This window comes from Mastacembelus armatus, chromosome 18 (assembly GCF_900324485.2).
Source record: "Mastacembelus armatus chromosome 18, fMasArm1.2, whole genome shotgun sequence".
Classification (NCBI taxonomy): Eukaryota; Metazoa; Chordata; class Actinopteri; order Synbranchiformes; family Mastacembelidae; genus Mastacembelus; species Mastacembelus armatus.
In genome coordinates this window covers 10,491,108-10,506,188 of record NC_046650.1, presented here as the reverse complement: position 1 = coordinate 10,506,188, position 15,081 = coordinate 10,491,108, and the positions used below count along the sequence as shown (strand labels likewise).

Sequence of the window (15,081 nt, the reverse complement as noted above, 5' to 3'; positions counted from 1 at the left end):
CATATGAAAAGTTGAGTAACGTTTCCTTCCACCTCCTTATATCTACGTCAGCAGTGGACAACCCATGTTCCTCCAGGTCCACTGTCCTGCTTGTTTTCCAACTGTCCCTGTCCTGCCCACTGCTGATTACCTGGATCAGGTGTGTTCAGCCAATCAGAAGCTGAAAGATACCAAATCACTTTGTCCTTCCCCACTCCCGCCCTCATCTGAGATGGTATCTTTCAACATGGGTTGCCCACCCCTGTCCTATATAATTAGTTTTTCCCCATTTTTCCCCAACACCAAATGCAAAGTTTTCCTAAATAAAATATTATGACAGCATATTTTTCTGACAATATGTTGCCTATTGAGTGTGCAAGATTGTTCAGCAGCAGTGAAAATTGGGCGCCATCTTCCAATCCTAAATTCAGTAGAAACAAAGTCCAAAGCTTCATGGCGATATGACAATGATTTGAGGGTTCCAAAATAAGTCACTTCATCACTAAAAATAAATCATCCTCTGTCCCAAAGTGAAAAAATAGTGCATCAATAAAAACTACAAAATGACAAGTAATTTTTAGGAATTACCCTGCATGCACCCAAGCAGTTGAAATTATTCGGTGCCAATAAATACTAAAGGTTTTCATATTTATTTTTCCTATGAATATTAATTTCCTGGGAAAATATATGGGAAAATATATGGATACATAATTTGGTCACTTGAAGGTAATGAGATAGTCTGGGTATGCTTGGCTGTCATGGAACACAACATACATTCTGGGGTTGTTTATGTTATCCACCAGGCTGTCATAGCGGTCGTCAGGTTGCTGGTTGTTGCGAGGAGGAGGCACCCTCATGTCACTGCGACCCACCGTGTAAATACCAGTCAGGACTCTGGCTACAAACATTAACTGAGAACCATCTGCAGCTGGCTTGGAGTAGGTGGGATGGGCAGAATATGAGGCGTCTACGGCAAAGTAGGTTCCACGACCGTATGTGGTTGCTAATAATAAGAGAAAACAGGGAATTAGTAATTGGTGATAACACTTTGCAAAAATATCTGTATAATTGTTGTTAAAACTATTCATATGAGTGTTTTCTATGGTGCAAAAACACAGGGTGAAAAATATAGACCTGCATTTTTTAACAGTTCACAAGTGTAAATATCCCACTTGCAAGCAGAAATGTGAAATTCAGTACAAGTTCCCCGAAGGTCAGTGACCACAACTGATTGCCGCCAATGCTGAAGAGTCGACAATCATTTCTCATTCTTTGTGGAGTCTTATGTTTGTAGACAAATATTCAAATAATACAAAGTAAATTGAAACTCAAGGACAACAGTGACTTAAGCAAGATAATTTATGGTTTTGATGATATGAGTGTGGGCTCATAGACATTTCTGTCAGTAAATGCTATTGGTTGCTTTTGTGATTGACTGTACACTGATTGATTAACAACTTCTCTAGAAGAATGGCAGCAAAGACGAACGATCAACAATTGTGTTTGATCCTGAATTACCATTTTGCCCAGCAAAGCTCCTGTTGAAGCCAGTTTTCATGATGGACTTGCAGTTGTCTTCAGTCATTCCGTGGTACAGGATGGTTTCACCTGCTCCACCCTGAGCTGTGTTCTTATCAGCAATATGCTTCTTCTGTGCTTCATAGGCGCGACGCAGGTGAACGTTCTGCAGACGCTCGATCTAGTAAGAAAGATCAAATAAAGTGTATTCGTATTATTTATATAGAGTAATGATAAAAAAAATGTCCTTTGAAAATGTCTGAAAGTCAACACCTTAAACTTTTTGTCATGTTCCATATTCAAACCATTCCTGAACAATTATTTTCATGTGACAGGGGTCTGACAATGCAGTCACCTCCTGTTGTTTGCTGCAGAGCCATGTATAGGTCACTAGTTCCTGGGTTATCAGTTTTAGAATAATAAATTCCTTAAGGGTAAGTCGCACATGGCTCCTGGGTTTTTATGTCTTGGATTGTAAAAACATACTTAACCCTTTATGACCTATCATAGAGCATGTTTACATTTTTACATGCTGTAGTGCCACTTTTTGGAGCATTTCAATATGCTATAGATGCTATAGACCCTTATACCCCCAATTTTAAGGATTTGTACTAACTACATACTACGACTACAACTACTTACTAACTACATAAACTGCTAAAAAGTGCAGTAAACCACAAAAATCATTTTGGTTTTTTTTTTACACATTTTTTTCTTATAATGTGATGACAGATATGGAATGTACAAAATACTGTAACTGGAAGATCAGATCTATACCAAAGCCACGGTCTGCACTATAGTGATATAGTGGCGCGCATTATTAAGATATTTGTATAAACTCATTTGCGATAGGAAACAGCGCTCTGGAATATGTTCAATGCATGATATGAAAGTGTAACTCCTTCACAAAAAGAATTATTGCATACAGACATTTAAAAATGGATATCTAAATGAGATCTCAGGTGCTCCTGTCAGCTTAAAAGGGTCATTTGATATTAATATTGCCTTCGGTGTGCTACATACCCCAAAGAACCTCTTGTTTTGAAGATGTTCTGACCAAGTCTGACTTGGAATATATATCCCTATGACTTGGAATATATATCCCTATGACTTGGAATATATATCCCTATGACTTGGAATATATATCCCTGGGCCACACCCATGGTTTAGACTTTGTCTGACTGCTCAGTGTGGTAACAGATGTGTGCAATGAATTTTGTGAGCTTTTGCCCATGGGAACCATTTTAATAATGGCCCCTCTGTCCGTGAGACAAATAATACTAATCCTTACACAAACAATAGGGTTTCACACCTCCGGTGCTCGAGCCCTAAATATGAGACATATGGTGAACAAAGAAAATGGGAGATAACCTTGGACCATTCATGTGCAACACATTCAGATATGGTGCTCACCAACCTTTAATACAGTCTTGGTGACAGTTCGTTTGAAGGCCTCCTTCACTGTCCTGTACTCTGCAGAGGAAGCCTGCAGAGCAACCACTTTCATAGTTTCATCAGCAGCCATGTTGTCCCAGTACAAAGGAAGAGTGAAGTCTAAATAATGTAGGAGAAGATGAACCGTAAAATCTCAGATATTATATTATAGTTTGATCAAGTTAGGAAAGTCTACAAAATCTCAAAGAAGATGGGACATACTGGTAAGATATATACCATATATTGTGGACTATAAGACACACTGGAGTATAAGTTGCTTTTAGCCAAAGGAACCATCCTCTCACCTGGCAGATGCACAAGTTTTTTCAGTGTCGCCTTCTGTCCAACTCCTCGTCTTGTGGCCTCCATTCTTTGTTGATCAACTTCCCACATGACACCGTGTGCGTCCACTATCCCTCCTGTGACATCATCATTTTCTATCTTGTAATTGGCTGTTTTGGGGAGTCTCTCCCAGGTGCCATTAGTTCCCATGATGCACCAAGCCACACAGGTGTACAAGTTGTCCTCCTCCCTGTCTCTCACTTCTCTTCGGAGGAATTCATGCAGAGAGGCATTAATCAACTGCATCACTTTGTTGACCCCGTCTTTAAACCCACTCACTGTTAAGCCACCCTGGACAGACTGGTCCCTCTGCATATTTAGACCCGAAGTCTCCACCAGCTGCTGCAGGTTCTTCATGTCATCTTCACTGATGGCCTCCATCTGCTCCTTTGTGAATGTTAGTGTGGAGCACTGACCCATATACAGGTCCTTCAGCTTTGCTTTGGCATCATTTACAGAATTTCTGTCAAGACCCAGGATCTTGAAGACAGACTGCTGACTTGCAGAGCTGGTCTGCAGCATGCTTAGGTCTACTTTCAAAGAAGATGGTGGCTGTTGCTGTTGTACAGGAGGCAAATGAGGTAGTGATACTGCAAGGTGGGTCAAACAAGAACAATCAGTGAACACTGACAGTAAAATAAGAGCATTATGATAAAAAAAAATACAAATTTATATTCAGAAGAAGGTGAAAACCACCTCTGTTGACTGCAGGAGTGGTGAACACTTGCATTGCCTCCTCTTTAAATGCCAAGAACACATTGATCTTAATCAGGACGAGGTGGATGTCAGTGAGACAGTAGAGGGGAGTGGACGATGTGGCAGTTCTGACCCCTCGGAGGATGGCGCTAGCCACGACACCAGGGTCCATCCCACCAAGTCCTGCGCAAACAGTTAGTTTTTACTGGTACAATTAAAACTCAATTAATCTGATACAGACTAAAAAGATGACAAGATAATCCACTGATATCAGATCAGTGGATTGTCTCATGCAATATTTACCAGCACAGATGGCAGGAATGGCCACGGACTTGTATCCAGAAGATTCACAGTGTTCAATTATGCGACACACTAGTTGTTCAATGTTGCCTGCATCCTTTTTTCCACTCACGTGTAATATTTGTTTACACGGGAACAATCCAGGCTGGGAAAAAAAAACTTCTCCTCTCTTCACTTTTGCTGCACACACAAAAGACAAGATGCATTAATATCTGTTTAGTGTGCATTGCCTAAAAATGTCTATCTGATCTGTTCTTACCTGCTTTCAGGACAGCCTCCACCTCTGGTCCAGCTATGATTAAGATGTCTTTGCACACGCCATCTGTAGAGTAACAATAACATTTGTATGATGAAATAAACAAAGAGTCCACAGTATCTAAGAAGTTCTGTGAGGCTGTAGTTTGACACAGAGTTGCTGTGAAATAACTAAATGAGCATGCTAACAATGGCAATGCTAAGTTGATGATATAGCTGTTAAGCATTTTTTTTTAATGTTCACCTTATTTCAATTTATTAGTATTTTAACATAATTAAACACAAAATTACTCTAAGAAACAAAAAATGAGTGTTGTAGGCCATTTATAATTGTTTTTACTGTACGAAATGTTTACTTAATTTAGTTATGAAAGTGAAAGTGACTTATATGGCCAAGTATGGTGACCCATACTCGGAATTTGTGCTCTGCCTTTAATCCACCCAAGTGCACATACACAGCAGTGAACACACACTCACACCGTGCACACACACTCGGAGCAGTGGGCAGCCAATGCTGCGGCGCCCAGGGACCATGTCCACCAGTTCAGCTGATTTGACCGCTGTCTTACTATTGAATAGGCGTTATCAGCGTACATCAGTACTAATTATATACGTCAGTAGGCCCCTACTCACCTACTGGAGACAATGTGAGTAGAGACCTACTGACGTATATGAATAGGACTGAGGTCCGTCAAACCAGGACCGGTTCCACAAATGCTGGGTAATTAAACGGGGAAAGCAATTCAATAAAAAAGAACGTGTTACTGGAGCTACAGAAGGAAGACTGAGCAACAACTGCAGCAGAAAAACATTAGCTGAGTCTAGGAAAGTATCAAAACTATCTCCCACTTCATGAAGTTCGGCTCTTGGGGCTCAAGGGGACCAGATATGGGTGAACAATCTCAATATACTCCCAGCGTACTGCTACACCCACCCCCCTCTGTACAACTGAGCTCACAGTCACGGTCCAACAGTCCCACTACTAGCAAGCCAAGCTATCCACTGGTGACCTCGTCTATGGACCTACTTCAGTTTGCTCACACAGAGCTCTTTCTCACTTGGAGAAGCCTAGGAGCACTGTGAGGTTCTTTTTCTCCAGTGCCTTCAACACCATACACCTGAGGTTTTTGAGCACAAGCTGGAGCACATGGGGGTGGACTTACATCTGTTAGACTGGATTTTGGTTTACCTCACCAAATGTCCACAGTAAGTGAGGGTATGGGACTGTGTCTGACATAGTAGCCTGCAGTACAGTGGGAACAGTCTTGGCACCATTCCTCTTCACCCTGTACACTGCAGACTTCATGTACAGCTCACTGAACTGTTTCCTACAAAAGTTATCTGACTCTGCGATCGTTAGCCTCATTTCAGACGAGCATAATGGGGAGTACAGAGGACTGATTGAGGACTTTGTATACTGGTGCCTGCGGAACCATCTCCAGTTTGATGCAAGGAAGATCAAGGAGCTGGTGGTGGATGTTTGCAGGTACAGATGCCACTCGCCAACACCAGTGAACATCCAGGGAATTGAGACTGAGAACTGGACTCTAATAGGTACCTGGGTGTTCACCTCAAAATTAAACTGGACTGGTCAAATAACCCAAATGCCCTTTGCATGAAAGGCCAAAGCAGGCTCTACTTGCTGGGCTGACTGAGGTCTTTGGAAGTACAGGGGACATTCCTGAAGACCTTTTTTGGCAAAGTGGTAGTGTGAGACATTTTTTATGGAGTGGTCTCCTGGGGCAGCAGCGTTTTAACTGAGGCAGGTTATTGGACGGTAGTTGGATGGGACTGCTCCCTTTTGAGGGTCCTTCGGGATCAGTACTGTCCTGCCTTCAGTTAGCCACTCTGGGTGAGTCCCATCCATTAGTAGCTGGTTCATTTGAGCTGCCAGGTGCTCATGGAGGGCAGTTAGCTTCTTTAGCCAGTAGGTGTGGATCATGTCAGGTCCCGGTGCTGTCCAGTTCTTCGCAACATTTAATTAGTATAATGAGATTATATTTTCTTAATTGCATTGATTTTTATTCCTATATATTCAACCAAATTTTGTGGAACTGGTTGACAACAAAGTTAAGTAAATACAGTATATCTTACAGTGTGGAAATGGCATTTGTTTTATCGTTTTCAAGACAAATACAATGATTTCTGCACATAATGGTACTCGCTGAAGAGTTTTGGGATCAGCAAAGTTATTAAAATGCATGGCCATGGATATATGTGTCTAATTTTATCGTAGTCCATGGTTGGTGGTTGTTGCTATAGATCAACCTGGACACAAATCGTGATCTGCTGTAACATGTTTTGTCTTACCCTTGTCAAAATGAACAAAGTTGGTCGTGTTCACAATGGCGTCTGTCATCTCGTTGGTGATGTCACCAAATATCAGCTGTAGTTTAACCCCATGTCCCACTGTCAGGGTGATGTTGTCCAGGTCACTGGTGAGGGACCTGAAGATTACTGAGGGGAAGAGACCATATTCAATTGAGTTTATTTTCTCTGTATAGCACCAAATCACAATACAATGATTTCAAGGTTGGGGAGATGAAAAAAAAAAACAACAGCAACAATGAACAGCAAATAAACACTGTGCAGGTTAATGGGACCAGTAACTGCAATCAGCAATATACAGCTCCAGGACCAGGCATATCTACAGAAGGTACAGAGAGACAGTACAGACTGGGAGAGAGAAGGCACAAGGTTTGTGACATTCAATTAACTGGCTAACTGGAGGATTTTTATGGAGTTACTGGGACATCCCGAGAGTTATTACAGTAACTCCAGTATTGCAATATTGTGGAGGTGAAAAGAAGCAGTTCTACAGATTTGTTTTATGTGTTTATTTGATACTTTCATAATGATTTAATAAATATTTAAAAACTAAATTTAAATAGAAAATTCCTGGTTGTATTTTTCATCACTAGTTAATCCAAATGTGCTGACAAGTTGACTAGTTTACCTTGGCCTCCTTGGCTCATATTTAAGCTGAGGTTCCCGTAGACATCATGGTAGCACTGTAAATAAAAACAATAAACACTTATCAATAAATCACAGATTCATGCATCTTTCAAACCAGTGACAACAGTAGTCAAAGAACTGATACCTCCTCAGAGTCTGGATACCCTGGTTTAATGACGACATGGATGGTGGTGAGAGACCCAGAGGACCGGGATAATCCAAACTGCCGAATGCTCTCAGTCAGCACATCAACAGCTTCTCTCAGAGGGTACATTAACACAGGTCCCGGTCCAATAACTGGAAATGCCACTGAACACAGGCCCTGCTGTTTACAAAGGTCCAAACACCCCCTGAGTCCTTCACCCAGAGACTAGAAAACAAAATATATTATTATGTTTTTCAAAGTCACTCTTGCATTGCACATATTTCAGAGTATTGTCAAGTCAAATTAGCTGTTAGATTGTTGAGCCACACTTGAAGCTTCCTCCTTCTACAACTTTCAGATGAAATTGCAGTACAATGATTTTTGTGACTTTAACTGATCAAAACAATGTTTTCTGTCTGAAACATCATTGCAAAAATGGTTGAGTATCCTTGGTATTCTCAACTGCAAGATAAAGATGTGCGCTAATTTGTGGCATTTAATACAATACTTCATAAAATTTCTGCTATGAAGTCCACTTTTTCTGTAATTTAGTAATTTGAACTCATCCTTTACTCTCAATCAGTGTTTTTTTATTCTTCAGGTATTTTACTTCACCTGCACACTCTGTCCTCTGACTCCATCCCAGGGCAGACACTCAATGAAGAAGAGCTTTGAGCAGCCCAGAGATGGAGGCCCATTAACCTGCAGAATATCACCAGGGATAAGAGCACCATGGGTAAGAGCACGCTTTGCTGCCTCCAAGTCAAACTTTGTCTTCAGTGAAGTGCCTGCTTTACTCAACAGAAATTTTCCAATGTTGGTAGAAGTCAGATTTGTGTTGAGCATTGGGGCCACCAACGCGTTCACCTGTGGAAATAGTGTGAAATGAGTGTTGCAGTTCAGTCTTATTAGTTTATTTGAAGCATAATAGAAATTGTCTCACCTGCTCATTCTCCAAACCACCAAGCTTGATCTCCAGGTGGATTTTGTTGACAGCAGTGGTCCCAGTAGTGTTGCTGATAGAAGATGACCGTGTAATGCTTCTGAGGCTACTGAAGCTGCGGAGGCAGCTGAGGCGTTGTAATTTAGCCCTCACATTTGGGGATGGCACACTTTGTTGGTCCATGACAATAACGTGACATGAGCTCTCTACCAGCTCCTTGCCCACTTTACCATCTCCCTGGAAGTATTGCTGAACCCCTGGTCCATCCAGAACTATTTTGTCTGATATCAGACTGGCCAGTTTTGTGCTCAAGTCTGCCTTCACCTTTTGGACCAGACAACGAGGGCCAGAAATGCTCACACAAGGATGTGGGTAATGTGAGGCCTGTAATGTCACACTGGTCTCCTTCATCCTAGTCAGCTCTAAGACTTTATCGAAACAGTCAACTAGTTCAGGAGAGAGATTCAGGTTTTCCTCTGTCCTGACATGATTCATCTCGTAGTCGTGCAGGATAGCTTTCAGCTTCTTCACATTTTCGCTGTACCCTACAAACTGTACATTGGTCACTGTACTGCCACTGGATCCTGGGTTGAAGCTGACGTCCACTCTGATCTCTCGACAGTTTGCCTCGTTTTTGGCTTTGTTGAGGATTTCCTTCACTTTGTTTAGATCAGAAGGTACAGCTGCAGCACCCTGGAGCTGTACAGTTTCCACAGTCAGGTCTCTCTGTACTGCTGCTAAAGCCTCATCCAGGGCTTCTGAAGACAAACTGGATAGGACCAGGTCTGATCCCACCTCTAGGGCAACTGGATTTCTGAGGCTCTGCTGGAAGCGATTCTGGAACTTGGAGATGGCATCACTGGATCTTATGAAGGCTATTAAATCTGAATTGATCTTCACTCTCTTTTCCTTTACATTTTTTATCAGGTCATCAAGTTTTGTAGTGACTGACTGTACGTCCTTGTCAGGTCCCTCCAAAGTGATCATGGTGTTTCTTACAAGGATTTTAACATCTTGGTATTGTGCCCGTATTTCTCGATTGAACTCTTCTTCCACTAGCTTGAACTTCTTCTCCACAATTGGCAGTTCCTTGCTAATTGGCATACTCTTTTCCAGGACTGCAATTTTCTTCTTCACAGCCTCAGTCTCTCCCACAACAACAGAATGGCCGATCTCAGTGTAAACTTTGATATCATCTGTCAGAAAAGATGGGTCATGCAGTAACATTTTGATTAGCTTTGGTTCAACCACATAATGGCAGAGGTAGCTCTCAGTAAGATGGATGAAGACCTGATCCACCTGTAACTCCCATTTCTGTGCAGCACCAAAAGCTCCTCCAGGCCCCTTGTCAATGTCCCCCCTAACCACAGCCTCGTCCTCCGTGAAATCTAATTCCACTGTGCAGCCAATAGAAGAAAGTTGTTTCTGCAGTACTTTGTATGCCTTAGGGTTATCTCTCAGGTAAAACAGGAGATAATTGTCTATATTGAAGATCTTCTCAAGGCCTTTTGTGTTTGTTTTTGTGAATGTCTAAAGAGGAAAAGCAAAATTAGATATATTTTCCTTTACAGCATGTGTGAATCTAATTAGAACTTGATTTGGTATAATTTTTTTTAAAAAGCTATTATATTATTTTTAAACGTTTGTATTGTAAGAGTAAACAGAGTTATGCACATTTTGAATATCAGCGTCTGGCTTCTCATAAATCCCCTCAAACTGGTCTGGCCACATTGTTTGGCTCTGACGTGTATTTACCATCAGCCCGGTTTATTTATTCATCTATTTATTTATTTTCATCAGCCGAGTTTTTCTAAAAGAAAAGTCATCAGATCACCTGTGTCGGTGGTGCATCCTGGGTCTGTGGTGACCCGGTCCGGCTCACAGTCAGACTTAGTTCTCCACGAGGAAGTGAGACAGTGTGAAACTTCCTCTGTAGCACTCGTTCCTGGTCTGTAAAGAAAAACAAAGCCAAACGCTGAAACACTGAAACTGACACTGCAAAGTCTGTTTTTCATTGGAACTAATGTTCTAGCTAATTTTAAGTTATTCCTGACCTTCCTTTTCCTTGAAAGAGATTTTATAAATGTTGCCTTCAGCCTTTTCAATCCCACAGTCACCTCCCCCAGAATCTCGTCTTTTGTGGAAGTATCTCCGGATCTTCTCCTTCTCTCTGTCTGTCAGATCCGTCGCGTCAAAGAAAAGTGGATATTGGTATTCATCCATTCTGCCTCAAACTGTAGTGAACTTGACATCAAATAAGAGTGGCTCTGTGTGCCATCAAACTGCCAGGCAAATTGAGTGAACTGGGTTCTCTGCAGTGTTTTTCTTTCACTTTCACTTATTGTGCCTCTTAGACACGAATATATGTTTGCATATGGACACACCCAGTTATAGAAACCCGTCAAGTTTTCTTTATTTGCTTTATTGTGCAGTGTGACCAGCGATATTGTCATAATATTGATGATGAACTTTAATGAAGATGCCATAACATGATGTTGAAACATGTCAAAAGGTAATTTTTTTTCCCCCACATGAATTAGATTTAGATATTTGATCCATTTTACGTATTGTGATTTCACACCATAGACAAACCTTAACGAATCCAAATCAATGAAGCACCGCTACACATAATATTCTGGGGTAACATGATTTCTTGCAGTGTTACCACACTAACCCACCAGATGGCGCACTCAGACTAAAACAAGCAGAGTGATTGCAAAGAGATGTGAAATGAGGCTCAGCACAGCTCATAGGGAAATAGAAATATTACAAAAACAAACAAAACGACTACAAAAAAGCACAGAATGACCAAAAAGATGCAAAGTGACCACAAACGCTTAAGTCAACTTTACAAATAGATGCAGAAAAAGGCACAAAAAGTTACTCCATCGTAGGAGTGGAGGGAGCCTTTAACATGTCTCTGCTTGGGGGCCCATTGTCTTATATTGTATACCTGAGTAGTTGTTCATTCCTAAATGTCACGGAGGTGGAACCCACACCTCTGAGGGGTTAACAATGCAGCTGGGAAATATGCCAAGTGAAAGCACATGGCCTCATAGTGAAGGCAGGGTGGGGCACTGCTCATAAAGAGTAAAAGAAAAACAGATAATAAGTTAATAATGAAAAACAACAACATAACCTTGTCATGCAGTAAAAATGAAGACACCCACTCTCCCGTTTGGTCACAGGCTTGTACAAGTGAACCAGAAAATATTTGCATGAAGCAAAATGGAGTAACATGCACATTGAGGCTCCTCAAACATGTCTCATCCATCGCCATATTGCCTGGGGCATTTTAGACATTTTAGTCAGCTGCAAAAATAGTAAACAGCAGATGTTTGTGCTGCTTTTGGTTTTAGTCAAAATATAAATGAATAAAACAGTCTTAGCAGAAGTAGCATTATATTGCCACTCACTAATACATGGGAACGAGAAAGTGTCTTATCACTTTGTGTAGATAATTGTAACCTCAGGGTCAGTGATACTGCTCCTAGGAACTGACACACTGTTCAAAGGAATGTGGTAGCTATGGGCTGGTGTTTGCGTCAGCTAGTTGACATTTTACTAGACACGAGAATGACGACAGAACAGGAATAGGCGGGGAATTCTGGTTTACTCATGCGGCCACTGCTTTATGTACAATGTAGGTGAAGAGTGGTACATCATTATTATGTTGTCTCTGAACGCATTATTACAACACACGTAAGGTGTAAAATATAACAAATAAATCTCACGAGTTCTTCGATTTGTTGAAGCATGCTTTTCAAACACACGTGATCGACCTGAGGTTGGGGCATTAAAAAGTAAATAGAAAAAAAAAAGGAAGCATTAATAGTTTCCCTTGTCAAATGAGTTTGCTGTTAAGGTGAAGTGACCCAAAGTGACATAATGCAAAGAAAATGTATGAATTTTAAAAAAGCTTTCCCACAGTCCTCTTTAGCTGGACTGGCTCTTAGTGACCAAAGCTCCAGCACAACTGTGGACGTCCATGTGCTCCATATTTCCAGGTTAGACAGATGTCAATGATTATGCATGCTGCTTTTATCCAACTCAGTGGCTCAGCACAATACAACGAGTGCAAGTTCACCGATTTTTGATAACAATTTACAAATTGTAAACAAACTGAGATGTACAGGTAATGAGATGCTGAGCAGATACACAAAGTACACCACAAAAGAATTCATTATTACCTACAATTACAATTCAGAGCTAATGTGCCCCAACATGAAGGACACATTCCTCAACCCACTGGAAGCCCTTTAAAGGAAGTGAAAATGGAGATAGAATGAATTCTGAGAAAGAGGGGTGGCTCTATGAGAGTAAAAGTGTGGGAAGACAGGAGTATTATTTTTTTAACCACTTCTTAGGAAAGAGTCCTTGGCCCGGACCCCACTACCTCCCTACATTGTGTGTGTATAAAAGGAGGTGCAGAATGGGATGGCATGGAGTTTGCAGTGAGGGAGACTAAGAAAAGAGTATTTTAAAAAAATATATTTCTCAGATCTAAGCAGAGGAAGCCACTGCAATACGAACTCTGTCATTTGGAAAATCAGAAGATCCTGGGACACAACAGATCCTCACTGAAGATCATTCACTAATATCTACGCTTCAAAACGAAGATGAACGTTGCAGTGCAGTGCATGATTCTCCTGGTCTGTATGGGCCTTTGCTCTTCAGCAAGTAAGTGTGTGCTAAGTCATTGGACCGTGGAAAGCCTCTTTGCTATTTTTCAGACTTGATGTGCCATGAAATGAGCTAAATTATCATAAAAACATCTCCCTCTCTGTTTTCAACTTCTGGTAACCACATGAGCGGTTAAACTGTGTCTATAAATATTATCACTGTCTCTTTGATTTTTCCAGCTATTAAGAGTTGCCAATGTGTAAAAATGAGTAAGAGTGTACAGCCCTCCCTCATTGCTGATGTGAAGGTGTATAATCCTCGACCATACTGCAGCAGTCAAGAAGTCATGTAAGTACCTGCACTCTCACTAACAAATAGTATATTTCTTTCAGTGTTTAAGTGTGCCAGTATTTTGCAGTGTCGTTTAACATGAAGTCTTTCTTTCTCCTCCAGTGCTGTACTAAAAGACAAGAGCTTAAGGTGTCTTGACCCGAAGGGAAAATTCACCCAAGCAGTCTTGCAAACAATACAAATGTAAGTCCAGAAACAAGCAATTTACATGCTGAGCTTCCATTTGTCATTGTCATGATCTAATATTTATGCAGTAAGATGAGAGACAGCTTGCACAATGAAATACAATAGCTTAGGTAATTTCCAGTGTTTATGCAAGCAGTGCACTCACACTCTGGCCTCAGAGTGATGCTATGTTCAAGCCTAGTTACTGTCAGTGTGCACGAAAGAGGAAGGAACAGATCATTTGTGTAGTTTTGCAGCTGCTTGAGTAGCAGCAGCAGTGACAAAAGGAAAATAAAAGATTTCTAACAGGCAGTTGTTGAACTGCATTGAATCGCAAATGGTCTTAGGATGATTTAAAGTAAGCTGCTTTTTCAGGCTTTTCCCTAATTTTATATTATCTACCAAATGTTTCTACAAGTTAATGATAAATAAACATAAACATTTTTTTCCCACAGACAGCGGGCGCTACGTGCTGGAAAGATGAAGACTGCCAGCCCACAGCCAGCCGCAACGCTGGCCACAATGTAGCCACAATAATGTGAACATCATACATAAACACTGGTTGTTTTTAATGTATGATGTAGAATCAGTTTATAAGATGAATCACATTAAGGAGCTATCTGCTTGTCTCTGCTTTGTATCTGTGAAATGAAAAAGAAGTTTCTCCTTTTTTGGAAGATGCATTTGTCGATACTGTGACTGCTAAAACTATTTGCATGAAGAACATGTGTTAAACAACATCTGTAAAAGTTCTGTGAAGACGTTGTGAACTGGTTTTAAAACTGATGATCCATTTGCATTATTTGTGTAATCTTTATTATTCTTTTCCATATGTGTGTATTTATGCGGGTGTAAGTCATTTTATATATCGCATGTTTATTTTTTTAAGACTGAGAAAACCTACAAAACTGACCTTTTCCACGCGACTGTCAATGAATAATAAATCGAGTGGTTATAAAACAATTTTTTTTTTTTAACTCTTTATTTTCATTTTAATTTGGGAAACATACACACACAGTGCCACCCATAAGTCTCAATATAAGGATGTATTACACATCAGGCAGCGCTGCCGATGTGTTACAATACACTGTGCTTATTATTAAGGAACTCCAAACCCTACCTCCCACCCCAAAGTTGTTTTTTGCACTTCTTTTACAACATAGGCAGGGAGAAAGAATTACAGTAAGGTATAATCCGATATTGTTGGCAAAGGAAACCAAGTATAAAACAAATAAACTAAGAATAAATAGATGAGAGACATACAGTGGGTACGGAAAGTATTCAGACCCCTTTAAATTTTTCACTCTTTGTGTCATTGCAGCCATTTGCCAAAATCAAAAAAGTTCATTTTATTTCTCATTAATGTACACTCAGC

General features: G+C 40.7%; 2 protein-coding genes across 3 annotated transcripts; one reads left to right on the top strand and one right to left on the bottom strand.

Moving 5' to 3' along the window:
* Nucleotides 1–39: 39 nt before the first annotated feature.
* Nucleotides 40–10,887, bottom strand: LOC113145053 (protein mono-ADP-ribosyltransferase PARP14-like). Of its 2 annotated transcripts, none has more exons than XM_026331384.2 (14): nucleotides 10,622–10,887; nucleotides 10,402–10,517; nucleotides 8,568–10,097; nucleotides 8,240–8,491; nucleotides 7,625–7,849; nucleotides 7,481–7,535; nucleotides 6,835–6,981; nucleotides 4,529–4,591; nucleotides 4,273–4,449; nucleotides 3,970–4,152; nucleotides 3,237–3,863; nucleotides 2,915–3,051; nucleotides 1,498–1,678; nucleotides 40–982 (listed from the first exon to the last, which is right to left on the bottom strand). In XM_026331384.2, exons 1-14 carry the CDS (start codon nucleotides 10,788–10,790, stop codon nucleotides 696–698), a joined length of 4,149 nt encoding a protein of 1,382 aa, XP_026187169.1. In that variant the 5' UTR covers nucleotides 10,791–10,887; the 3' UTR covers nucleotides 40–695. The 2 variants fall into 2 exon arrangements, with proteins under 2 accessions (XP_026187169.1, XP_033181608.1); XM_033325717.1 differs by having other exon boundaries at nucleotides 8,568–9,763; nucleotides 10,622–10,633.
* Nucleotides 10,888–12,938: 2,051 nt separating this feature from the next.
* On the top strand, nucleotides 12,939–14,663 carry LOC113125168 (alveolar macrophage chemotactic factor 2-like). Its single transcript, XM_026298501.1, has 4 exons — nucleotides 12,939–13,247; nucleotides 13,430–13,538; nucleotides 13,644–13,724; nucleotides 14,162–14,663. The coding sequence occupies exons 1-4, from the start codon at nucleotides 13,187–13,189 to the stop codon at nucleotides 14,232–14,234; spliced, it is 324 nt and encodes a 107-aa protein (XP_026154286.1). The 5' UTR covers nucleotides 12,939–13,186; the 3' UTR covers nucleotides 14,235–14,663.
* Nucleotides 14,664–15,081: the final 418 nt, after the last annotated feature.

Bases quoted from the DNA above. Each gene is read 5' to 3' on its own strand.
- LOC113145053 (XM_026331384.2), bottom strand. From the start codon at position 10,790: ATGGATGAATACCAATATCCACTTTTCTTTGACGCGACGGATCTGACA. The intron at 7,850-8,239 runs GTGAAGTAAAAT...TTTGTTTTCTAG, and splicing joins TCAGAGGACAGAGTGTGCAG to TCTCTGGGTGAAGGACTCAG. The intron at 983-1,497 runs GTAATTCAGGAT...TCTTATTATTAG, and splicing joins GAGCTTTGCTGGGCAAAATG to CAACCACATACGGTCGTGGA.
- LOC113125168 (XM_026298501.1), top strand. From the start codon at position 13,187: ATGAACGTTGCAGTGCAGTGCATGATTCTCCTGGTCTGTATGGGCCTT. The intron at 13,539-13,643 runs GTAAGTACCTGC...TTTCTCCTCCAG, and splicing joins TGCAGCAGTCAAGAAGTCAT to TGCTGTACTAAAAGACAAGA. The intron at 13,725-14,161 runs GTAAGTCCAGAA...TTTTTCCCACAG, and splicing joins GTCTTGCAAACAATACAAAT to ACAGCGGGCGCTACGTGCTG.